This window comes from Xenopus laevis, chromosome 7S, assembly GCF_017654675.1.
Source record: "Xenopus laevis strain J_2021 chromosome 7S, Xenopus_laevis_v10.1, whole genome shotgun sequence".
Lineage (NCBI taxonomy): Eukaryota > Metazoa > Chordata > Amphibia > Anura > Pipidae > Xenopus > Xenopus laevis.
The window spans coordinates 5625481-5651225 of NC_054384.1; the positions used below are offsets into that span (position 1 = coordinate 5625481).

The following is a 25745-nucleotide window of genomic DNA, read 5'->3' on the forward strand; positions in this document are numbered from 1 at the left end:
GCAAGTTGGAGTGATATCACCCCCTCCCTCTTCCCCCACCCCAGCAGCCAAACAAAAGAACAATAGGAAGGTAACCAGATAGCAGCTCCTTAACACAAGATAACAGCTGCCTGGTAGATCTAAGAACAGCACTCAATAGTAAAAACCCATGTCCCACTGAGACACATTCAGTTACATTGAGAAGGAAAAACAGCAGCCTGCCAGAAAGCATTTCTCTCCTAAAGTGCAGGCACAAGTCACATGACCAGGGGCAGCTGGGAAATTGACAAAATGTCTAGCCCCATGTCAGATTTCAAAATTGAATATAAAAAAATCTGTTTGCTCTTTTGAGAAATGAATTTCAGTACAGAATTCTGCTGGAGCAGCACTATTAACTGATTCATTTTGAAAAAATTTTTTTTTCCCATGACAGTATCCCTTTAAGAACTTTTTACATATCAAATTGTATAAAATACACTTATTTTGTTCAATCAGTGTTTAAGGTGTTTTGTTAATGAGGCTTTTACACCTATAGGGTTAGACACAAACTTGAGCCCTTACTATAAAATGCTAATCCCTATTAATATGATAATTCCTCAATGGGAATTATTACTACAAGATGTGTGAAACGAAGATTGGCTGAACCAGAGCAGAGCAGATTATATTAAAATTGAAGTGTTATACTGAGATTTACTCCATTTTTAAATTGTCGTTTTTCTGCCATTTATTCAATTCATTTAATTGTCCATAAACTGTCTCTTTCACAAAAGGATGAAAAGTGGTGGTTGAGTCTGGGATTTAGGTGGATTTCTGTTTGTGAATATGGAGAAAGTATTTTACTCCAGTTTACCACCACTTTTACTCCAAAAATGGGCTCTTTACACTTTTGTGAATTCCCCCCAAATCATTTCTGAGGAGTCAATCCGGAACAGAAAATTCTCACACGCGTTACATTATTTGTAAGACAAAGTCACAATAAACTGAGCAGACTTGATTTTTATCACCACAAACCGGAAATAACAGGGATTTCGGTGCTATTCATCAGGGCTGACCAAACCCATCACCTACATTTGTTCCTTTTTCTAGTAATAACTGGGCTTTTCTGTGCAAAGGAGCAGCCTTTCAAAGCCATTTCATAGCTGAACGCTGCAGCAAACGGCACATATTTGGCCACGGATCTTTGCTTCCTCATAACTTGCTGCACAACTTTAGCTTCCACCACATAATCAGTGCATTGTGAGCATTCTTATCTGTATGTGTACATTCCTTATGGAACCGGTATGCTCGCTATGCTACACCTTTATTTGTCATTGGGCTTGGAGCACGGCCAAAGCAAGAGACTATTAAAGGAGACGTATCTCTGAAGTACAGGCTATGTATATGAAGATTAAACGTGGCCATTCATAAAGAGATCTGCTCATTTAGCGAGGTCCCCAAACAAGAGGATCTCTCCCTGAAATACCCACCTTGAAGTGGTCAATATCAGGTTGATTCAATGGGCCCTACGATCGGATCACAACGAGGAAAATACAGGCAGCCGGATCAAGGATTACATCAATGAACTGATTTGGTCCTTAATCCAACGGGATTTCTATACCTACCCGATGGGACATCTGGATGGTTTCTGCCAGATATAAATCGGGAAAGCCCATCAGAGGTCCCCTTACACTGCCGACTTATTGCGCTTAATTAAGCAGATTATGGATATGGTGGGAAAAATTTAACCTTAACTAAATGTTTTCAGATTGATCACCAGAAATAATGACTTTTTACAATTACTTTCTATTTTCTATGTGTCACCGTTTTTCTAATATTGAAGTGTAAAAACCAGCTCTCTTGGTTTCCACTGATTGGTTACCAGGCAGTAACCAATAAGTGACTAGATCATAACTGTTGCTTTTTAATCTGAGCTGAATTCGGAGGATCAATTACAAACTCACTGAACAGTTATGTCCCATGTGGCCCCCATTATAGTCGCTGACTAACTCAGAGTTAGAGAGCTGAAAAGCAGGAAGTAGTGTTCTGGCTATTATGTTACACATCCACTCACTCCAGCCTTTATACATTACATTTTCAGCTAACTAAAGGGATACTGTCATGGGAAAACATGTTTTTTTCAAAACACATCAGTTAATAGTGCTGCTCCAGCAGAATTCTGCACTGAAATCCATTTCTCAAAAGAGCAAACAGATTTTGTTATATTCAATTTTAAAATCTGACATGGGGATAGATATATTGTCAATTTCCCAGCTGCCTCCAGTCATGTGACTTGTGCTCTGATAAACTTCAATCACTCTTTACTGCTCTACTGTTGGGAGTGATATTACCCCTCCCCCCCTCCCAGCAGCCTAACAACAGAACAATGGGAAGGTAATGAGATAGCAACTCCCTAACCTAAAACCTAGGAACAGCACTCAATAGTAAAAGCCAAGTCCCACCGAGACACATTCAGTTACATTAAGTAGGAGAAATAACAGCCTGCGAGAAAGTAATTCCACCCTAAAGTGCAGGAACAAGTCAGATGACTGGAGCAGCTGGGAAACTGGCAAAATGTCTACCCCATGTCAGATTTTCAAAATTGAATATAAAAAAATCTGTTTGCTCTTTTGAGAAATGGATTTCAGTGCAGAATTCTGCTGGAGCAGCACTATTAACTGATGCGTTTCGGAAAAAACAAGTTTTTCCATGAGAGTATCCCTTAACTATATTAGAAACATTTTTTATTTTGCACAGTCTATTTACCCAGTTTTTATTTTCACACTGAACTGTTCCTTTAAGTTTCAGCATTTTGTTTTAATCCTATACTCTTCTAAGCATAGCCAATAAAAATGGCTCATTAGCGATGAAGATTTTGCTATAAGAACAGATCTGTGCCTGATTTGGCCACCCACGTGCAGAACAAAATCACAATTGACACTGAGGAGAGAGTTTTTAAAAGTAGCAGATGTAAAAAACATGAGCAATGACACAAACGCTAACACTGCGACACCTCCCATAGCCTACACTGTCTGGGAAAGAGATTAAGCCTGACATTTTACTAGACATTCCGAATTTAAACACCATGACATCTCTCCCTTCATTCCTCTGCTTTTACCTTATTGAACATCCATAAAACAATTAGCCTCAAGTGCTTTTGCTTTTTGTATGAAAACCTCTTTGTATTTCTAAGTGACACATACACGGCAATTAACTAAAGAGAACAAAACCCCGAGAAAGGTTGTTCACCTTTGAGTTAACTTTTGTTATGATGCAGAGAGGGATTTGCCGACATAATTTGTAGTTGGGTTTTAATTTTTTATTATTTGTGGTTTTTGAGTTATTTAGCTTTTTATTCCGCAGCTCTCCAGTTTGTAATTTTAGCCATCTGGTTGCTAGGGTCCAGATTCCCCTAGCAACCATGCACTGATTTAAACAAGAGACTGGAATATGAATAAGAGAGGCCTGAATATTAAGGGGAGGAATAACAAGTAGCAATAACAATCCATTTGTATCTTTAGGGCAGAGACACACGCTGCTATTTTGGGAGATTAGTCGCCCAGCGACAAATCGTTTCTTCTTCGGGCGACTAATCTCCCCGAACTGCCTTCCCGCAGGCTAGTAAATCACTAGAACCCTGGTACTGCTCCAGTACAAATCAATATAAAATACTCCTAGTGCTGGTGACTTAAACATCAATCATAGTAAAAAGGAGAGTACAGGTATGGGATCCATTATCCAGAAGCCAGTTATCCAGAAAGCTCCAAAGCACAGAAAGGCCATCTCCCTTAGACTCCATTTTATCCAATTAATCCAATTTTTTAAGCTTAGGGACCGCACACAATATACAGTGTTTATACAATACAAGTTCCCATTACAGGGCGGAATTCCGATATGGCAGTTTAGAAACCAGTACAGGTATGGAATCCATTATCCAGAAACTGGTTATCCAGAAAGCTCAAAATTAGGGAAAGGCCGTCTCCAATAGACACGGTTTTTAAAAAATAATTAAACAGTAGTTTGTACTTGATCCCAACTAAGATATAATTAATCCTTATTGGAAGCAAAACCAGCCTATTGGGTTTATTTAATGTTTACATGATTTTCTAGTAGACGTAAGGTATGGAGATCCAAATTACAGAAAGATCCATTATCCGAAAACCCCCAGGTTCCAAGCATTCTGGATAACAGGTCCCATTCTTGTACTACAGGTGTCTGATGTATTCAAAGCAGTCTGTGTAGTGGAGTCCTAATGTTCTTTAGGTAATTCAAGCAAACAACAGGGGCAAACAAAAGACAGCGAGAACAAGCTTTTATGGATTTTGAAATGTTACAGGGAAATAGGGATGAACCGAATACTGGATTCAGTTTGGGATTAGGCCTTTTTCAGCAGGATTCAGCCGAATCCTTCTGCACGGCCGAACAGAATCCTAATTTGCATATGCAAATTAGAGGCGGGTAGGGAAATCGTGTGACTTTTTGTAACAAAACTAGGAAGTAAAAAATGTTTTCCCCTTATTTGCATATGCAAATTAGGATTCGGTTCGGTATTCGGCCGAATCTTTTGCAAAGGATTCGGCTGAATCAAAAATAGTGGATTCGGTGCATCCCTACAGGGAAACCATAATAAATTGTCTTTCATCTGCACCAATGGGACCTGTTATCCAGAATGCTTGGGACCTGGAGCTTTCCTGATAACAGATCTTTCTGTAATTTGGATCTTTAAACCTTAAGTCTACTAGAAAATCATGTAAATATTAAATAAACCCAATAGGCTGGTTTTGCTTCCAATGAGGATTAATTATATCTTAGTTGGGATCAAGTACAAGCTACTGTTTTATTATTACACAGAAAAAGGGAATCGTTTTTAATTATGTGGATGATTTAGATTAAATGGAGTCTATGGAGGCTTTTCCTAATTCAGAGCTTTCTGGATAAAGGGTTTGCGGATAACGGATCCCATATTGGAACTGACATGGGGTTGGTGGGGTTTTTTTGTGTTTGGGAAGAGCCTATTGATACAATGAAAACATAATGGTATTCTTGACGTTTCTATGCTTCCTATTTTGGGTAAAAACAACGGCAGAGCCAACCAATGAGCAAGAAATACATACGTGCAAGTCACATGATACATGTTATAGAAGATAGTGGTTACTTACCTCACTACATCATCGATGTTATTTCTGTATACACCTTCCAGCCTCTCTGCAGGAAAGCCCATGGCAATGATGTTTGGATAAATATCTGAAGAGTTATTATGTCAAGGAAAAAATAAACAGCAGGGAACGAAACATCTTGTGCAGATTATTTTCACTTTATAATGAATGATAAAGACATTCCGGTGGAACTCGAACTCGTCTCCATCATGTCACGATTAATAAGAAAGTTCTGAGACTGAACATCTATTGGCCTAAGTGTAGAAAGTGGACTTACTCATTATTTTCCCACAGTTACTTATACAGGTTTGCAAGTAGGGATGCACCAAAGGATTCGGTTCAGGATTTGGCCTTTTTCAGCCGAATCCTTGTGTCTGGCCGAACCAAACCCGAATGGTAATTTTCATCTATAAATTATGGGCGGGGAGGGAAATGACGTCACTTTTCATCACAAAAGAAGGAAGTGAAGAAAATGCTCACACTTTTTCCTTTCCCGCCCCTAATTTGCATATGCAAATCAGGGTTAGGATTCCGTTCGGAATTCGGCGAATCTTTCCAAAAGGATTCGGCCAAATCCCATATAGTGGATTCAGTGGATCACTATTTGGAAGACTGCACCTGTTTTATGCTCCGGTTGGTCAGATTTAGGGATGCACCGAATCCACGATTCGGTTCAGGATTCGGCCGAATCCTTATACCTGGCCGAACCCTAATTTGCATATTTAAATCAGGGGCAGGCAGGGAAATAACACAACTTTTCGTCACAAAAGAAGATTTTTTTTTTTCACTTTTTCCTTTCCTGCCCCTAATTTGCATATGCAAATTAGGATTCGGTTCAGTATTCGCCCAAATCTTTCACCAATGATTTGGCCGATTACCAAATGCATCCCTAGTCAGATTGCAGAAAAAACACACAACTATTAGCTCATACAGAAAAGTGTGGACAGGTCTGGGCTGAAATTCAAAATAGGCCCTAGTATTTCAAATATACAGAGCCCTAAACTGCCTCCTAAATAGTGACTGTCTATGGCAACTTACAGCAAGGCCTCGGGCATTTGCCAAAATTCACAGATTGTCAGTCTGGGCATGAGTGTAGCCCCCGATTCAGAAAGAGCACAGCTTACTGTCCACCTAAAGCCCAAGATCTAAAGATAAAAAACCCACAGGCCAAGTTATCAGGTCACACTAGTCAGATGGGCAACCTCTATCACCGGTGTGACCCTAAAGAGAGTTAAAGGGATGATGTCCAGGGAAAAAAATGTTTTTTTTCAAAAAACATCAGTTAATTGTGCTGCTCCAGCAGAATTCTGCACTGAAATCCGTTTCTCATCAGAGCAAACGGCTAGGCATATGGTCAGTTTCCCAGCTGCCCTCAGTCATGTGACTTGTGCTCTGATAAACTTCAGTCACTCTTTACTGCTGTACTGCAAGTTGGAGTTATATTACTTCCTCCCTTTCCCCCTTTCCCCCTAGCAGCAACAACAGAACAATGTAAAGGTAACCAGATAACTGCTCCCTAACACAAGTGGTAGATAAAAAGTTGGCCATACACAGAGAGATCTGTACGTTTGGCGATCTCTCCCCGATATGCCCACATCGAAGTGGGCGATATAGGTCTGATCTGATCGTGGGTCCTAGGGCCCAACAATCAGATCATAATGGATCCGATAGGGGTGGTCGGATCGCATACACGCATAGATGCGGCCACGATCCTGCAGGATTTTTTAACCTGCCAGATCGAGATGGTCAGATACCAGCCCATCAGATGGCCAATAAGCTGCCGACTCGGTCTGTCGGCAGCTTTTATCAGCCCGTGTATGGGGGGGCCTTAAGAACAGTACTCGGTAGTAAAATCCAGGTCCTACTGTGACACATTCAGTTACATTGAGTAGGAGAAACAAGAGCCTGCCAAAAAGCAGTTCCATCCTAAAGTGCTGGCTCTTTCTGAAAGCACATGACCAGGCAAAATTACCCGAGATGCACCTACACACCAATATTACAACTAAAAAAATTTAATTTAGAAATAAAAACATCAAAAAAATCAGGACAGAATGTGTCGCTGTAAGATCTGCTTTTCCTACAGAGAGATGCTACAGGCACAGGACTGTTTGGAATAAATGGAAACAATTTTCAGTATTTCGGCAATAATCTGACAGTACGTGGATTTCCCAGATCCATGAGTTAAATATATCAGAGGGGAGTATAAAGCACGGTCTGTTCCAGCTGCAGTACAGACTTTCTGTAGAATCCTTAAGACAGTGAACACTTTGTGCTTGAGCGGCCTTGGCTAGGCCAAAGGAGCAGGGGTAGAGAAAAAAAAAAAAAAAGCCTTTGGTATTTTCAGCATAGGGGATATATTCATGGCATTTGCCAAGCTAATTTCTTAAGTGAATGTACTTGAAAACAGCGCTGTTCTATTCCACACTTCAAATGCCGTTGTAGGAAATAATCCTTTCTGGCTTAAGTCCATGAAGAAAAGTTCCTCGAAGAATGGCTATTTCACTATCCCTGTAGTTAGACGCTCACACGACGGAGGGGGGCCTTGCTAACCAGAATCCACTGCAGCCTGGGAACTTGTATCCATTTTAACAAAATTATTTTCCATTGTGCTCCAATCAAGTCAAGCAGCGCATAAATACAAGTCTTCTTTAAAAGTAAATAAACCATAAAGACTACCGCGCTAACCCAGCAGTCGCCAAGTCTAAATTACCGGCCTAGCTTCAGGCTATTTATTGAATGGCTTCCTAAAGAAGCACTAATGCAAAGAATTAAAGGGGACCTGTCACCCAGACACAAAAAGCTGTATAATAAAAGTCCTTTTCAAATTAAACATGAAATCAAATTTCTATTTTTTATTAAAGCATTCATAGTGGTTAAAAGATCATTTAAAAATTTCAGCTGTCAATCAAATATGGTCTGCCCCTCCTATACGCCTAAAGGTGGCCATAGACGTAACAATTAGGATCTTTCTTGGAAAAGTTCCAATACACACGTGTAGCGCTGAATCGGTAGAAACAATAGAATTCTACCTGTATCTGACGATTCAGCACTAACAATGGCCGATGTTTGGGTCCCTTCAAAGGCGCCCGATCAAAATTTTCCATCCAGCCCGATCGACAAGCTGCCCGATAGCCAGGTCTTCTGCCGATATTGGTCGTCTCTTTTCACACCATACACGCACGAATATTTGTTTCGTACAATATTATCTGTGCGTCTATGGCCACCTTTAGGCATAGAGGCGGGGCAGACAATTACTTTCACTTTCCATTCAGCACTTCCTACATGTCACTGCTCTCCCCACATTCCCCAGTTCTCTTCACCATTTAATTGTGTAACCAGGACATGGGGATGGACATCAGGTCCCCCATTCTGGTGCACAAACAAGATTCTGAGATGATACAAGACTTGTCTTAATAACAGTGTCCACAAAATGGCTCCTGCCTGCTTGTTATAATTATGAATTCCCAGACTGAAGGAAACAAGATTCAAAAAAACTTATTTAGTGTAATTAAAGTTCATCTGGCTTGACTATTGTGATAAAATAGGATTTGGAATAATTTTTTTGGGTGACTGGTCCCATTTAAGGTGGCCATAGATGTAACCATTAAGATTTTCCCTGGAAAAGAACTTTCCAAGAGAGATTGTTTGTTTCAATCTACACGTGTAGAGCTGAATGGTCAGATATACATATAGAAATAATAGAATTCTACCTGTATCTGATGAATTCAGCGCTAACAATGGCCGATGTTCGGGTGCCTTCAAAGGCGCTTGATCAAAATTTTTAGCCTGGGGTGATCAGCGAGCCGACCAATATCTAAGTCTTCTGCCAATATCGGCCAGCTCGTCTTCCACCAAATGCACATCGAACGTTGTACGAAAATTTATTTCATACGATATTATCGGTGCGTCTATGGCCACCTTTAGACTGTAAATGGTACACCCTAAAGGTGAATTCCAAAAACACCCGCACACCCTCGTCCTTCGATAGTGACTCCCTGGTGCACAGCAAAGGAAGGAGACGGCCACCTTCCAATAACAGCAGTACAAAAATTTCACCGGCACACAGGATAATGCAAGCAGGCTCGGCCTTGCTATGTGATTTATTGCAGCATGCTTGCATTATCCTGTGTGCCGGTGAAATTTTTGTAACACCCTAAAGGTGGCCATAGACGCAAAGATCCACTCGTTTGGCGACATCACCAAATGAACGAATCTTTCCCTGATATGCCATTAACGAGCATGGCTATAACGGGGGTAATCTGAACGTTCGGCCGTATGGACTAACGATCCGATTACGATGTGCAATGGGCTTTTTGGCGGGATCGCTCGGGTTAAAATCAAACCTGTCCGATCAACCAAACGACCAATCTCTGCCGGACAAAAGATGTCGGCACTCTCCACACACGATCCGAAAATCGTATGAATCCTCAATTCGTACGAATCCTCAATTCGTACGAATCCTCAATTCGTACGAATCCTCAATTCGTACGAATCCTCGTTTCGTACGATAGGATCTGTGCGTCTATGGCCAGCTTAAGCCTCTCTACCTGCTCAAATCCGTAGCAGTGAAGATCTCGGAAGATAGGCCTCATTTTGTTTTGGTCGAGGATTAGTAGTTACAGGACTGCTGAACCTCTGGGCTAGTATAGTTTGTTCTGCATATAAAATCCAACATTGCTCTTTTTTAGGGTTTGTTATGTAATGACTCAAGTGCCAACAGAGAGGCCCTTCATACAAATCTATATCATTTGTCTTAAAGATTTTTATCAGCTTTTCTTCCCTTGCTCATAAAACAAGTCATGATTAGGCAACACTGACTGAAGCGAGCAAATATAGTAAGTGCTTCATCTGTAATTAATTTGGCTTAGGAACAATACAAGGAGGCTAAAAAATGTGACCTATCAATCACACTTGCACATATCTACAGCACTGTAGGTAGTAACAGCCAATGGCCTATAGATCTTTTAAAGGGGTGGCACACCTTTAAAGGATAAGTAAACCATAAAAATAAGTGAATTTAAAATTGATGAGGGTGTTATTCTAAGCACTTTTGCAATGTACATTCATCATTTATTTTATTTTAATTCCAAGATATTAAGGGATACATGTGCTTTTAATATGAATGAGTTTTGTTACAAAAGCGCCACCTGCTGGTCATTTTCCCACCAGTCTGACCAGCAAGTAGTCAAGGAAGTTGTCAGGAGAAAGAAAGAGGCTGATGTTCTTCTGCTTAGGAATTAAATTAAAAACCTTTCTTACATCATTCCTAAGCAGAAGAACATCAGAGCAGCCTCTTTCTTTCTCCTGACAACTTCCTTGACTACTTGGTGGTCAGACTGGTGGGAAACTGACCAGCAGGTGGCGCTGTTGTAACAAAATTCATTCCTATTAACAGTACATATATCCCTTAATATCTTGGAATTAAAACAAAATAAATAATGAATGTACATTGCAAAGGTGCTTAGAATAGCCCACTGCTAAATTTTACATTCAATTATTTTCAAGGTTTACCTATCCTTTAAGTTAACTTTTAGCATGTTGTAGAATGGCCAATTCCAAGTATGGCCAATTCCATGAATACAGTGACATTTTATTAACTGCTTATACAAACTGGGAGACTATCCTGAACACACAAAAACAACGGTAAATAAAACATTCTTTAACATGAGCTGAATAATAAAAAATGATTGCGATGAAAATTCAGCCTATTGTCTATTAATAAATATCTGTTTTTGGTTATTTCTTGCACTGAGCAGATGAACGTGTGAAAGTGAAAGTACATTTTCCAACCTCATCACTAACAAGGAACTGCGGTTGGAATAGTTTCAATTTACCAGTCCACTGATAAAGCCCCTGTATAATCAACTGCTCCTTATCTATAAGCCTCAGACATACTCTGCAGCTAGGAGAAGGGTGTCCCTCGTTCAAACTCATTGTACATTTATTTTTGCTTAATTGGTGGGGGGAGGGGGGGAGTTTAAAAATTAAAAAAAAAAAATTTTCAAAAAAAAAAAAAAGTCAGAAATCATGTTGAAAGGAGACATATATATAAAAAAAAAAGAATGTAACAATGCATTAGTCATACACAAATAGCTATAGAAGGAAGTAGTGTTTCTGGTTACTTTATTGTAAATTACTACAAAAACCCTACAAAAGCCCATCTGTTCCACTGCCTGCTGCCTCCTTTCCCAGGCTGTGCAGGGAAGCCGGCAACACTCAGCACTGTAGGACAGGAACCAATAAGCAGCTAGCAGGACCTGATAGGGAACTGAAGCAGTTCTTTGCTTGTGTGACTGCAGGGCTGTGATTGGCCCCAGCAACTCTGCATGTGGCAGGGAACTTAAGTACACACCCACCCCTCATCTGAAACTCAGAGAGGGACCAGAGAACATCTATAGGGAACGCCAATAAAGGGGCTATTTTTAAAGTTAATATGCATTTTTAGCATAACGTGACACCATATTATTCATAATTGAGAGAGATGCTTTCTGGATGCTTTCAGCAGCCTGCCAGAAAGCATCTCTCTACTAAAGTGCAGGCACAAGTCACATGACCAGGGACAGATGGGAAATTGACAAAATGTCTAGCCCCATGTCAGATTTCAAAATTGAATATAAAAAAATCTGTTTGCTCTTTTGAGAACTGGATTTCAGTGCAGAATTCTGCTGAAGTAGCACAATTAACTGATGTGTTTTGAAAAAAACATGTTTTCCGATGACAGGATCCCTTTAAATACAATCTACTGGGCGATACAAACAATCAGACTGGCCTAAATATCATTAAAATCCCAACAGTATCGAAGTAGTTGTTTCCTAAAAAAGGGGAGCCAGGTAGACAACAGTGAATAGCAGCATATCAATAAGTCATTTATAGACACAGACTTGGTCTGAATTATCCGTCAATCAGTGTCTGTGGCTAGTGATGTGCGGGCCGACCCTATACTTGCGGGTCGGGTTGACCTCGCTGTGCTGTTTGAGGGTTGCAGGCAGGGTTGAGCTCTTCATCCTGCTCTCCCCACCCGAAATCTTACACTGCCGGCTTCCGGTTTTATAGGCACCCGCCTGCCCAACCCCTTTTGTGATGTCATCGGCGGGCATGGGTCTATGAATGGATAGCCCCCCCATAAGATATATTGGATCTAACTGTAAATGAATATCTGACACCCAACTGCTGTACAAAGAGAGAATGAAGAGAAACAGATGCTGAGAGAGGAATAGTGAAGATAAACTTGATTATTTCTAACACAAAACAGGTTTTAATTGATTGTATTTAGAAAGTTTCTTACTTCAGTATGACGAAGCCTATATTAAATTTTCAGGATTGTTCCCGTTTAAGGTCAACTTTAGGGATTCTGCTATGTTATCCTTCCTAAATCTTCTTTTTATATCAAGTCAGCTGTCTATGTCATGCATGGCACCATGTTAGATATTATCCCCAGCACTGGAAGTTGGGTTATCCAAACAGGCAGAATGTTCAAGCATTGCATGACAGCCAAACAAACACAAATATTCTAAAGGTAGGACTAAAGGTGGCCATGGACGCACAGATAATATCGTACAAAACTAATTTTCGTTGCATGTATGGTGGAAAAAGAGCCAACCGATATCGGCAGAAGACTTGGATATCGGTCGCCTCGTCTGAAAATTTTTATCGGATGCCTTTGAAGGGACCCAAACATCGGCCATTGTTAGTGCTGAATGGTCAGATACAGGTAGAATTCTATTGTTTCTTCCCGTATATCTGACCATTCAGCTCTACACGTGTGTATTGAAACAAACGATCTTTCTTGGAAACATCTTTTCCCAGAAAGATCGTAATTGGCCACCTTAACAGGTCATAAACGGGGGCAGGAGGGTGGTCACTTTTGGAAGGTATATTACCACTTAAAATCTTAAATACGTCACTATCTATTTAAAACGAATTGCATAGACCCGCAGCTTGTGTTATATTTTCTAAACCGTGCATGAAGCACTTTAGTCCTGGGCTTAGTGAGAAATTCACAGGTATAATGCCTGACATTTCTCTAAACCTAAATGTGACATCAAACTGCCATAACTCGCCCCATCTCCTCCTTTATTTTGACACTGCTTTTTTAAACAAGAATTGGTTTGTGTCATGCCATGATTCTACTTCTGCCCAAATGATTCTCTTAAAGGGGCTGTTCACCTTCAAACAACTAGTTCTTTTCAGATAGATCACCAGAAAGAACGACTTTTTCCAATGACTTTCTATTTTCTATGTGTTACCGTTTTTCTAATATTGAAGTGTAAAGTATATTTTTTCCCTTTCTAAAAGCAGCTCTGGGAGGGGGGTCGCCGACCCTGTAAACCAGCTCTGGGAGGGGGTCGCCCACCCTGTAAACTGTTCTAAATTGATACATTTGTTATCTTGGTCCCTGCTGAGCAGAATCTCTGGGTTTCATTACAGGCAGCTGTTAGAATTGATACAATAGTTGCTGATACTCCAGAGATGCTGCTGAGATCAACTAAATGTTGTAAAATTCTAACAGTTTAGAATCTGCACCTGAATTACTGAGCTGTCGGACTCAACACCGGAGACATTCAACTTTACACTTAGATTTTGGAAAAACAGTAAAAAATAAATAATGGAAAGTGATTGAAAAAAAGTATTTCTGGGGAACAATCTTAAAACTGAAAAAAGTGCTTGGAAGGTGAACAACCCCTTTTAATTATTTTCAATAAATGAAGATTTTATGATTCAGCTGCCAATATGCTCCGCAACTTCTGTTCTGTCCCTTTAAAAAGGGCCATACTATAAAGTGAAAAATATTTTTACATATAAAAGTTATTTTATGCACACAAAAATAAAAGCTTATAAAGGGGTGGTTCACCTTTAAGTTAACTTTTAGCATGTTATAGGATGGCTAACTCTAATCAAACTTTCAATTGGTCTTCATTTTTTATTTTTTGAATTATTTACCTTCTTATTCGGACTTCCAACTTTCAAATGGGGGTCACTGACCCCATCTTAAAAACAAAGGCTCTGTAAGCCGGCACATTTATTGTTATTGCTACATTTGTTACTCATAAATCAATGCATGGTTGCTAGGGTAATCTTGATTGCTACTTTTCATTATGCATCTTTCTATTCAGGCCTCTCCTATTCATATTCACTCTTATTCAAATCAGTGCATGGTTGCTAGGGTCATTTGAGCCCTAGCAACCAGATTGCTGAAATGGCAAACTGGAGAGCTGCTGAATAAAAAGCTAAATAACTCAAAAACCACAAATAAAAAATGAAAACCAATTGCAAATTGTCTCCAAATATCCCTCTCTATATCATACTAACTGTTAACTTAAAGGGATCCGGTCATCAAAACACATCAGTTAATAGTGCTGCTCCAGCAGACTTCTGCACTGAAATCCATTTCTCAAAAGAGCAAACAGATCACTAACACAAGATAACAGCTGCCTGGAAGATCTAAGAACAGCACTCAATAGTAAAATCCAAGTCCCACTGAGACACATTCAGTTACATTGAGTAGGAGAAACAACAGCCTGTCAGAAAGCAGTTCCATAGTGCAGTGCTGGCTCTTTCTGAAAGCACATGGCCAGGCAAAATGACCTGAGATGCACCTACACACCAATATTACAACTAAATAAATACACTTGCTGGTTCAGGAATAAAATTTTATATTGTAGAGTGAATTATTTGCAGTGTAAACAGTGTCATTTAGAAATAAAATCATAATGGAATCTCTTTAAACTGGCCCCATGGCTTACGTAAACTGAACTTCTGAAGCAAAATGCTATTAGGGCAGTGTAAGAAATATCACACACACACATACATACATACACATATATACATACCCCTACAAAGCATTTTTATATTTGGAGTTACTGTGTTCTTTTTACTATATACACGCACCCGAAAATTTTAGGATTATGTGCAGATCTGTTAATACTGCCAGCCAATCAGCTCTGTAGGGGAAAAAACCAGGACTGCCAGAAATCTGATGCAATCCTAGCACGTGCAATCCTACATTTCAGTTTAATCTCGTCTGTACTTTGGATCTCAGACTTGAGCAAATATTAATATTTCTCTATTAATACAGAAGGTGATTTCAATGACTTATTGGCCAGAAATATTTTAGAATTATAGGGAGAATTTAAAAACCCAACATATTTTTTATATTTTACTTTAAACAAGAAAAAAGTCGGTGCTATATAAGCTATTTTTAAAGCAGAGTGAGGGTTACACAGCAGCCTCCAACACAAGGAGACCATGTTCCTCCTGCCCCGTTCAGGTTTAAATGCAACCCTTCAGGGTTCAAGCACACAGGCAGATTCGGGAAGATTTAGTCGCCTCTGCTTGTGTCTACAAGCTTCAAACTGAACGTACATTCGTCTGCCATGCTAAGATAAGAATATGAAATCTTTCATTTAAACCAGCACAGTAAAGAGTAGGGATGCACCGAGTCCACTATTTTGGATTCGGACGAACCCTTCACAAAAGATTCGGGCGTATACTGTACCGAATCCGACTTTGCATATGCAATTAGGGGGGTTAAGGGAAAACATTTACTTCCTTGTTCTGTAACAAAAAGTCACGTGATTTCCCTCCTTGCCCCTAATTTGCCAATGCAAATTAGGATTCCGATTCGGCTGGGCAGAAGGATTCGATCGAATCCAAATCTGGCTGAAAAAGGTCGAATCCTGAATCGAATCCTGGATTTGGTGCATCCCTAGTAAAGAGACTAACTTTGCTTGCATTTACCAAGCAATAGCCTTTTGAACGAAGCCTCTGACATTAAAGCTGGCCTTAGATGCAAAGATCCGATCGTTGGAATCCACCAACGATCGGACTTACCCATCTCCCGACCTGCCACTAACCTTTCAGATCAAATAAAGTAGAAAAGGAACAGATCAGCCGATGTTCTGCCCCTACAGCAATCGTAGGAAAGTAATGTCCGACAAAAGCTGGTGACAGTCTCTCTCTGAAGATCGTCAGATCGGCAATACACAGAGATATTATCGGCAGCCGACAGTAATTTTCTAACCTGTCCGATCGACTGAACGACCAATCGGCATGGCACGACAGATGTCGGGACACTCCAAACACGGTCCGTAAATCGTACAAAACGAGGATTCGTACGATCGGATCTTTGTGTCTATGGCCAGCTTAAGGGATCAAGTTTCACTCTGCAATAACATCAATTCAATGCTCAGTTTAACATTCACGAGTTTTACAAAAGGCAGACATCTGTCAAACGTTGGAAATGTGCAAAAGCCAGATTTGGCAGCAGCTAAAAACCTGCAGTAAAGGATCACTTAGTATTGGTTGAGCTGGGACTGTAACCATGAAACGTAAGTGATCAGCAGATAGAACAGTAAGAACATCAGCTTCTTCGACACAGATTATCCAAGTAGGGCCCGTTCTCTTCCCTACATCTCTACAACAGAAGCCAAAGCAAAACGAAAGCCTTATTCGCCCTGGGCTACCAAGTAAATAGGTGAGATTGTGAGCAAGCCACAGGATGGTGTCGGCTGCAGAAGTGGACTAGCAGGGCTGTATCAGATAAGAATCTGACCGGACCAGGTTGCATGAATAACAAGCCTGTGTTTTGTCCTGGTGCCATATTGGCTGAAGATAAACTGCCAAGAGTCCAAGACAAAAGCAGCTCGATTCATTAATAAACCACGCAAACACTAATGTCAACCCCAAGCACCCGTATTAGCAACTATGCTGTGTAAAGACTCTGCTGAAACACAGATGATCAACTCATGAATATAGGGAATGCAATAATACATGGGGCAGTTTGGCGCCCAATGATCAAAAAAACACAAGTCACTGTAACCAAAAGTTTCCTCCTTTGTCCTCTGCGATCCCTTTGCTCTCACCCTACACCCCCCTCTACCTTCTGTGGTCTCACTGTCCAATTTCAAGTTTCACTTGCTCCAACTTCTGACTTCCGCTTTATCGTTTCCTCTCTTACATACGGCTTAGCCTCTCAATGCCCAGTAGGTTTCCATCCTTATTAGAACTTCTCTCGGCTGTTACTGGCGGAGGCTGGAGTTTAGTGCAAGTGTCGCACCGTTGCAGATTCTCATCTTGACTTTTTTGTTGTACAGTGCTTTGCCCTCAAGGAGCGCTTTACAAATAAAAATATACATACGACTAGAACTTGACTTCATGTATAAATGGACAAGTATGGATCCAGTTGCAGGATATCTGCAGAAAGTCTGACCAGTTCCTATTAACCCTTTCCTTTCCCCATTCTTGTGTTTTCAATCTGTTCTTCAACTATTTTTCCCTAATTTCCAATTGCTTTATTTATTCTTTGACAATTTGATTCTTCAAGTCTCTACCCTATAGCACGGCTCATATCGGAACCTTCCCACTGTTCTTATCGTCCATCTTGTCCCCCTTTGCTTGTTATTTGGTGCTGTAATTGCTTTAAATATATACAGCAGAACCACTTTCACTTACATTTGCTGGCAACCACTAGGTACTACTTGTCTGTCCTGTTCTACATTCTAATCTCAGTGCTTCAGGCCACTGCTGGATTGGCTGGGCGGACTTTGAATTTCACTAAAGTCTGCCTAATCTCCATTTAGCTAAGGTAGGTTGTAACCTGTGACCGAATATCTAGATATAGGTAGTACCTGTAGCCTAAATCCCATTAAAAGGGATACTGTCATGGAAAATCATGTTTTTTCAAAACGCATCTGATTTTTTTTATATTCAATTTTGAAACATGACATGGGGCTAGACATATTGTCCGTTTCCCAGCTGCCCCCAGTCATGTGACTTATGCCTGCACTTTAGGACAGAACTGCTTTCTGGCAGGCTGCTATTTCGCCTACTTAACTGAATCAGTCTCAGTGGGACCTGGATTTTACTATTGAGTGTTGTTCTTAGATCTACCAGGCAGCTGTTATCTTGTGTTAGGGAGCTGTTATCTGGTTACCTTCCCATTGTTCTTTTGTTTGGCTGCTGGATGGGGGGGAAAGGGAGGGGGTGATATCACTCCAACGTGCAGTACAGCAGTAAAGAGTGACTGAAGTTTATCAGAGCACAAGTCACATGACTGGGGGCAGCTGGGAAACTGACAATATGTCCAGCCCCATGTCAGATTTGAAAATCAAAAAAAATCTGTTTACCCTTTTGTAAACTGGATTTCAGTGCAGAATTTTCTGGAGCAGCACTATTATTAACAGGCATTTTGGAAAAAAAACATGTTTTACCATGACAGTAACCCTTTAAGAGAAAAAGGATGTCTATATATTCCAACATCAAAGCATTAGTTAGAAACCATCAATTTACAATCTGCCTGACACTTGCTATGGGATCCAGGGCATGTTTCCCAGGTACCATTAACTAAAATATCGCTGCATGGTATCAGTGAAAAAACCAAGATGCTTATGATCCTTCCATCTTTGGATTTCTTACCGTATTCCCAAAATTAAAGTTTAATGTTTGTCTCTCTTGGGGTTTCAGTCTGATCAAGAGCAGATTCCAAACGATATTATTCTACATTTAGTGGATCCATTTCTCAGCAGCTTCTGTGGAATATTAGCAACTATTGCATCAATTCTAACAGCTGCCTGTAATGAAGGCTCAGCAGGGACAAATAAATCAACTAAATTATCAATTTAGAACAGTTAAAGAGTCAATATTAGAAAAACGGTCACAAAAAGAAAATTGAAAGTAATTGGAAAATGTCTTTATATCTGGCGAACTGTCTGAAACGAACAATGTAAAAAAAAAATGGTTTTGAAAGTGAATAACCCCTTTAACAAACCATTCAATAGTGCTAATTTAGGGCAATGTCGCTGCCCCATTTACCCTCTATATTGCACACTGCTTGGTAATCAAAGGAAGACCTGGAATTCTCAAATATTGGCACTGGCACCCTGAAGACAAAGCTAATAGCACACATAGCATTTTCTCCACTGGCAGTGCAAACATCAATCCTCTTGCCCTGAATTGCACAAATGCATTTTTGGGTTAAAACATATAAAAATATTCACGTCAGTGCTCAAACACCACATGGTAGTGTGGAGCTTTCCAGGTGGTTTATTCTACCACTGGAAAAGGGTTAAAGGGGTTTGTTCACCTTTGAGTTCACCTTTGGGATATTCTGAGTTAATTTGCAATTGGTTTTCCTTTTATATTATGTGTGGTTTTTGAGCGATTTATCTTTTTATTCAACAGCTCTCCTGTTTGCAATTTCAGCAGTTTGGTTGTTAGGGTCCAAATAACCCTAGCAACCACTGATGAAATTGAAAAAAAGACTGGAATATGAATAGACTAGGCCTGCATAGCAAGATGAGTAATAAATAGTAACAGTAACAATACATTTGTAGCCTTACAGAGCATTTGTTTTTAGATGGGGTCAGTGACCCCCATTTGAAAGCTATATATATCAGGGATTCGGGCATGATTCGGCCTTTTTCAGAAGGATTCAGATTCGGTCATATGCTCTGCCCGGCCGAACCGGATTCTAATTTGCACATGCAAATCGTGTGACTTTTTATCACAAAACAAGGAAGTAAAAAATGTTTTTCCCATCCCACACCTAAATTCGGATTGGTATTCAGAGGAATCCAAAATAGTGGATTCGGTGCATCCCTAATACATATAAAATGGAGACCAATTGAAATGTTTTAACAAAGGTTTAACTATTAAAAGTTAACTTAAAGGTGAACCAGCCCTTTAAAGGGATACCTGTCATGGGGAAAAAAAAATTTTTCAAAATGAATCAGTTAATAGAGCTGCTCCAGCAGAATTCTGCACTGAAATCCATTTCTCAAAAGAGCAAACTGATTTTTTTATATTCAATTTTGAAATCTGACATGGGGCTAGACATATTGTCAATTTCCCAGCTGCCCCAAGTCATGTGACTTGTGCTCTGAAAAACTTCACTCTTTACTGCTGTACTGCAAGTTGGAGTGATATCACCAACCTCCCTTTTTCCCCCCAGCAGCCAAACAAAAGAACAATGGGAAGGTAACCAGATAGCAGCTCCCTAACACAAGATAACAGCTGCCTGGTAGATCTAAGAACAACACTCAATAGTAAAAACCCATGTCTCACTGAGACACATTCAGTTACATTGAGAAGGAAAAACATTAGCCTGCCAGAAAGCATTTCTCTCCTAAAGTGAAGGCACAAGTCACATGACTTGGGGCAGCTGGGAAATTGACAAAATGTCTAGCCCCATGTCAGATTTTAAAATTGAATATATAAAAATCTGTTTGCTCTTTTGAGAAATGGGTTTCAGTGCAGAATTCTGCTGGAGCAGCACTATTAACTGATTCATTTTGAATTTTTTTTTTTCACATGACAGTATCCCGATGCGATGGCCCTTGTAGATACTTCTAGAAGAGTCAAGGACAGTTAGGTTGGGATTTGAGATGAATTGGTTTATGGGGTCATATAAGAATAAAAATAAAAAACGAAAATCAGCACTCCATGACAAATGCTTATGAAATTTGTTTTAAAATGTCAAAATTAAATAACCATTTAAATAGACTGCAAATAACGAATCCTTGCTCAGTACTATCGGACTCAATGCAGGCTATGGGCCAATTATCTAAAACACCAAATGCCAGAGGACCAAATTAGATTAAAATTGCATCATATTTAGAGAAAAAAAAAAACCTCTAGGAGAGCCACAATGAGCGTCTCTTCATCCTGCTGGACAACCAAAGCCGAGACTCGCAGGGATATAAATACATAAGAAATAGAGACAAGTGAACAAGTACTGTGCTCTCATACAGGAACAAAGCCAATTATGTTGTGTATTTACAGCGATGGCCTTAACAATACGAAATCTCCCACTTCATCACATCACGCTAATTCTCTGATTAGGATAAATTGTGGCATTTCAGCCAAATCCTTAGCGCGCACTTGAACGGAATCGAAATCCTTAAACTATGTGACATTAAAAAAGTGGAGTCTGCCATTTTTGAGGAGAAATTTGAATATGCAAATTAAGGATCAGGATTCATCTGAATCTTATGCCAAAGACTCTGTATACGGGATAATCTAAAAGCAATGGATTTATTAGTTTTTACCCAGAAAGATGATTTTCAGCAACACAGTAAAGAAAAACAAAAAAAAAGAGAGCGTTGAGGCTTACAAACTTGGAGGTGAAGGTTGCATACTCCCAAAAATAAGACATCACCAGGCTGTACCACTGGCTTGGCAATCCTACTTTTCACCTTACCCAATACAACGAAGCTGGGATTGTGATATCACATCTGAATTCCAAAATGGAGCCTTGCAGAACAGATCTATTTGCATTACCCAGCAGTCCTCTGTGTAAATGGCTATTAAAGGAGAATTTAACACGTAATACAAAAAAACCTCCCCATAGCCTGGGTAGACCCCCCCCTGCCTCCTCCACCGAGCCTACCTGCCCCCCCCCCCCGGGGCAAATCCCCCTAATTTTTTTACTCACCCGACCTTGCAGATTCTGGCCTGGTAATTCATGGGCACCATCTTCTTTCTTCAGTCTTTTTCTGAAGTTTCAGCGCATGCGCAGTTGAAGTAAGTTTCCGGTCCCGCACAACTGCTCATGCAAAGAAAGTCACGAAAATTTCTGAAAACTTTTCTGAAATTTTCGCGACTTTCGTCGCATGAGCAGTGGTTCTGGAACGGAAATTTAATCCAACTGCGCATGCGCTGAAACTTCCGGAAAAAAAAGACTGAAGAAACAAGATGGCGTCCGTGAACTAGGGGCGAGTAAAAAATTAGGGGCATTTTCCTGGGTGGGGGTCAACCCAGGGTAGGGGGGAGGGGATATTTTATTAGAGGTTGAATTCTCCTTTAAATGAACCTCTTGTTGAATATTAGTCTCACTGCATGGCGACTGCTCTTCCTAAGAGGCTCCACAAGAACCAAGAGCAGTCTGACAATGCCAGAGCATAGCAAGTTCTAAGTGCAACTAAGGCGATATTTTATAGTGTGGAAGTGTAACAGGTAAGGCATTTAAGGTTTAAGGTCTCAGGGTGGAGGTCCCTAGATTAAACTCCAAGAGAGATTCAACAGTAACCAAGGGCTACACCAACAAGGCTTTGGACTACAAAGGCCAATGCAAAATGTACAGGGCATATATATATATTATATACTAAATTTCAGTCTATATATGGCGGCAAAGCTCAATAACCCCTCCAACCGAAAGCCTCCACACAATGCCTGCCTCCAAATGGCTTTCCCAAAGGGACTACAAGGTTTCCCAAAAGGGATTTAGACTCGGATGAGCTTCCCTGCAGCAACCATGTGTATATACCAAAAGTTAGGTTTAGGGATGCACTGAACCCATTCTTCTCTTTAGATCCGGACAAATCTTTTGCCAAATATCAAAAAAATCCCTTAAAGGGAAAAAAACTTTTCAGTTGAGTGGTTTTCAGATTGTTCCCCAAAAATAAAGACTTTTTTTCAATTACTTTACATTATTTATTTTTTACCATTTTTTTCAAAATCTAAGTTTAAAGTTGAATGTCCCTGTCTCTGGTACTGGCAGCTCAGTAATTCAGACAGTCTAAACTGTTACAATTCTGCAACATTGAGTTGATCCATTTCTCAGCAGCATCTCTGGAGTATCAGCAACTATTGTATCAATTCTAACAGCTGCCTTTAATGAAACCCAGAGATTTTGCTCAACAGGGACAAAAACAAGAAATGTTTCAACTAAATGTATCAATTTAGAACAGTTTACAGGGTCAGTGACCCCCCCCCTTTTTCCCAGAGCTGCTTTAGACGATTTACACTTAAATATTTGAAAAAAGGCCACACAAACAGAAAGACATTGGTAAAAGTCGTTATTTCGGGTGAACAATCTGAAAACAAGTAGGTGTTTGAAGGTGAACAACCTCTTTAATTGGGTCATTCAGGTTTGAAAATCTGAAACGGCATCAGCTAACCAAAAAAAAAAAAAAAAAAGGCACAATTCAGGATTCGGCCAAATTCAAATCCTACATAAGGGTGGCAGGATTTGGCCGATTCCCTAGAATGAATCATGGACTGGGTGCATCCACTGACCGCAGTCGAACCTCAACGTTACATATTCTCACAGCTGCCCCCTTATTTTTCCAATGTCCCAAGAACAAATTCCATTTTACTTTTCCTCTGAATTCACAATTTTCCACATCCCGTTTCTACAGGTGCTCCCATGAAGCACAAAAGCGAGGTTAGAGGCTGTAAAACCATCCTGAGACATTGAGGAACCTCTATAGGCTGAACATTCTTCCCAAAGAGACTGAGGAACCTCTATAGGATTTACATTCTTCCCAGAGACATTGAAGAACCCCTATAGGCTGAACATTTTTCCCAGAGACATTGAGGAACCCCTATAGGCTGAACATTTTTCCCAGAGACATTGAGGAACCCCTATAGGCTGAACATTTTTCCCAGAGACATTAAGGAACCCCTATAGGCTGAACATTTTTCCCAGAGACATTGAGGAACCCCTATAGGCTGAACATTTTTCCCAGAGACATTAAGGAACCCCTATAGGCTGAACATTTTTCCCAGAGACATTGAGGAACCCCTATAGGCTGAACATTTTTCCCAGAGACATTAAGGAACCCCTATAGCCTGAACATTTTTCCCAGAGACATTGAGGAACCCCTATAGGCTGAACATTCTTCCCAGAGACATTGAAGAACCCCTATAGGCTGAACATTTTTCCCAGAGACATTGAGGAACCCCTATAGGCTGAACATTTTTCCCAGAGACATTAAGGAACCCCTATAGGCTGAACATTTTTCCCAGAGACATTGAGGAACCCCTATAGGCTGAACATTCTTCCCAGAGACATTGAAGAACCCCTATAGGCTGAACATTTTTCCCAGAGACATTGAGGAACCCCTATAGGCTGAACATTTTTCCCAGAGACATTAAGGAACCCCTATAGGCTGAACATTTTTCCCAGAGACATTGAGGAACCCCTATAGGCTGAACATTTTTCCCAGAGACATTAAGGAACCCCTATAGGCTGAACATTTTTCCCAGAGACATTGAGGAACCCCTATAGGCTGAACATTTTTCCCAGAGACATTAAGGAACCCCTATAGCCTGAACATTTTTCCCAGAGACATTGAGGAACCCCTATAGGCTGAACATTCTTCCCAGAGACATTGAAGAACCCCTATAGGCTGAACATTTTTCCCAGAGACATTGAGGAACCCCTATAGGCTGAACATTTTTCCCAGAGACATTAAGGAACCCCTATAGGCTGAACATTTTTCCCAGAGACATTGAGGAACCCCTATAGGCTGAACATTCTTCCCAGAGACATTGAAGAACCCCTATAGGCTGAACATTTTTCCCAGAGACATTGAGGAACCCCTATAGGCTGAACATTTTTCCCAGAGACATTAAGGAACCCCTATAGGCTGAACATTTTTCCTAGAGACATTAAGGAACCCCTATAGGCTGAACATTTTTCCTAGAGACATTGAGGAACCCCTATAGCCTGAACATTTTTCCCAGAGACATTGAGGAACCCCTATAGGCTGAACATTTTTCCCAGAGACATTGAGGTACCTCTATAGGCTGAACATTCTTCCCAGAGACACTGAGGAACCTCTATAGACTGAACATTCTTCCCAGAGACACTGAGGAACCTCAAAAGGCAGAACTTTCTCCCCAGAGACATTGAGGAACCTCTATAGGCAGAACATTCTTCCCAGAGACACTGAGGAACCTCTATAGACTGAACATTCTTCCCAGAGACACTGAGGAACCTCAAAAGGCAGAACTTTCTCCCCAGAGACATTGAGGAACCTCTATAGGCAGAACAATATTCCCTTGCCAAGAGCTTGTGCAGAAGTCAATCACAGCCCATGTACATACGGATCCAACCAAGATTTGAAAGAGAGGGGGGATATCCAAGTAGATGTTGGACTACAATTCCCAGCATCTCTTCCCCCGCCCCCAAACCAAAGGCATGGGGTTTTTTTTGGAAAGAGACGGCAGAGGCCGGTGTTAGAAAGGGATACAGGTGAGGTCCAAGTCGAATCCATCCTCCTGGTAGCGCCTCTTGTTCCTACTAACGAACTCCTTGATGATGGCGGTCATGTCGGGGAACCTGGGGGTGGGGAAGAAGGAGGAGAGGGGCTGCTGTAGGGAATGGGGGGCAGCAGCGGCCCCCTGATCCGGCTCCTCTCCCCCCCGGCCGCTCGGCTCTCCTCTCCTCCCCCTTCTCCTCCTCCTGCTGCTGCTGCCGCTGGTGCTGCCGGGGGAGGCCAGAGTACGGCCGGGGGTGGGGGTCACCCAAGCGCCCCGGGAGGCTTGAGGCCTATAATCACGTCCAACGAGGCTGCCGGGAAAAAGATCCCTTCGCTCTGCGGCTTCTTCCCCCTTGGACTGCGTGTGCGGAGGGAGAAAAAGAACAAGATGTCGCTCCGCTATTTCCTGTCGCTGCGGATCGATTGGGACCTGCTCACTCAGGCGGCCTCTACTCAGTGCCCTGTGCAGGAGCCCGCCCGCCGCCTCCACCGCCGCTGCTCATGTCTCCTCAGCCCGCCGCCTCCACCGCACGTTCAGGCTCCCATCATGGCTTCCTTCGGCAAGAGCCTGCGCGTATCCCTCCGCCTGTAACCCTGTCTCTAACAAGGCGGTCCTTCCGCGCCTCCTCGTACGCTGCGCAGAAATCTACAC

At 41.0% G+C, this 25745-nt stretch overlaps 1 protein-coding gene across 1 annotated transcript in view; it reads right to left on the reverse strand.

Moving 5' to 3' along the window:
- The window catches only part of pten.S (phosphatase and tensin homolog S homeolog), a 49597-nt gene extending 24312 nt beyond the window's left edge, over positions 1-25285 (reverse strand). Inside the window, 2 exon segments of the mRNA NM_001197276.1 lie at positions 5115-5199; positions 25085-25285. Coding sequence (NP_001184205.1) covers positions 5115-5199; positions 25085-25163 — 164 coding nt within the window. The 5' untranslated portion in view covers positions 25164-25285.
- Positions 25286-25745: the final 460 nt, after the last annotated feature.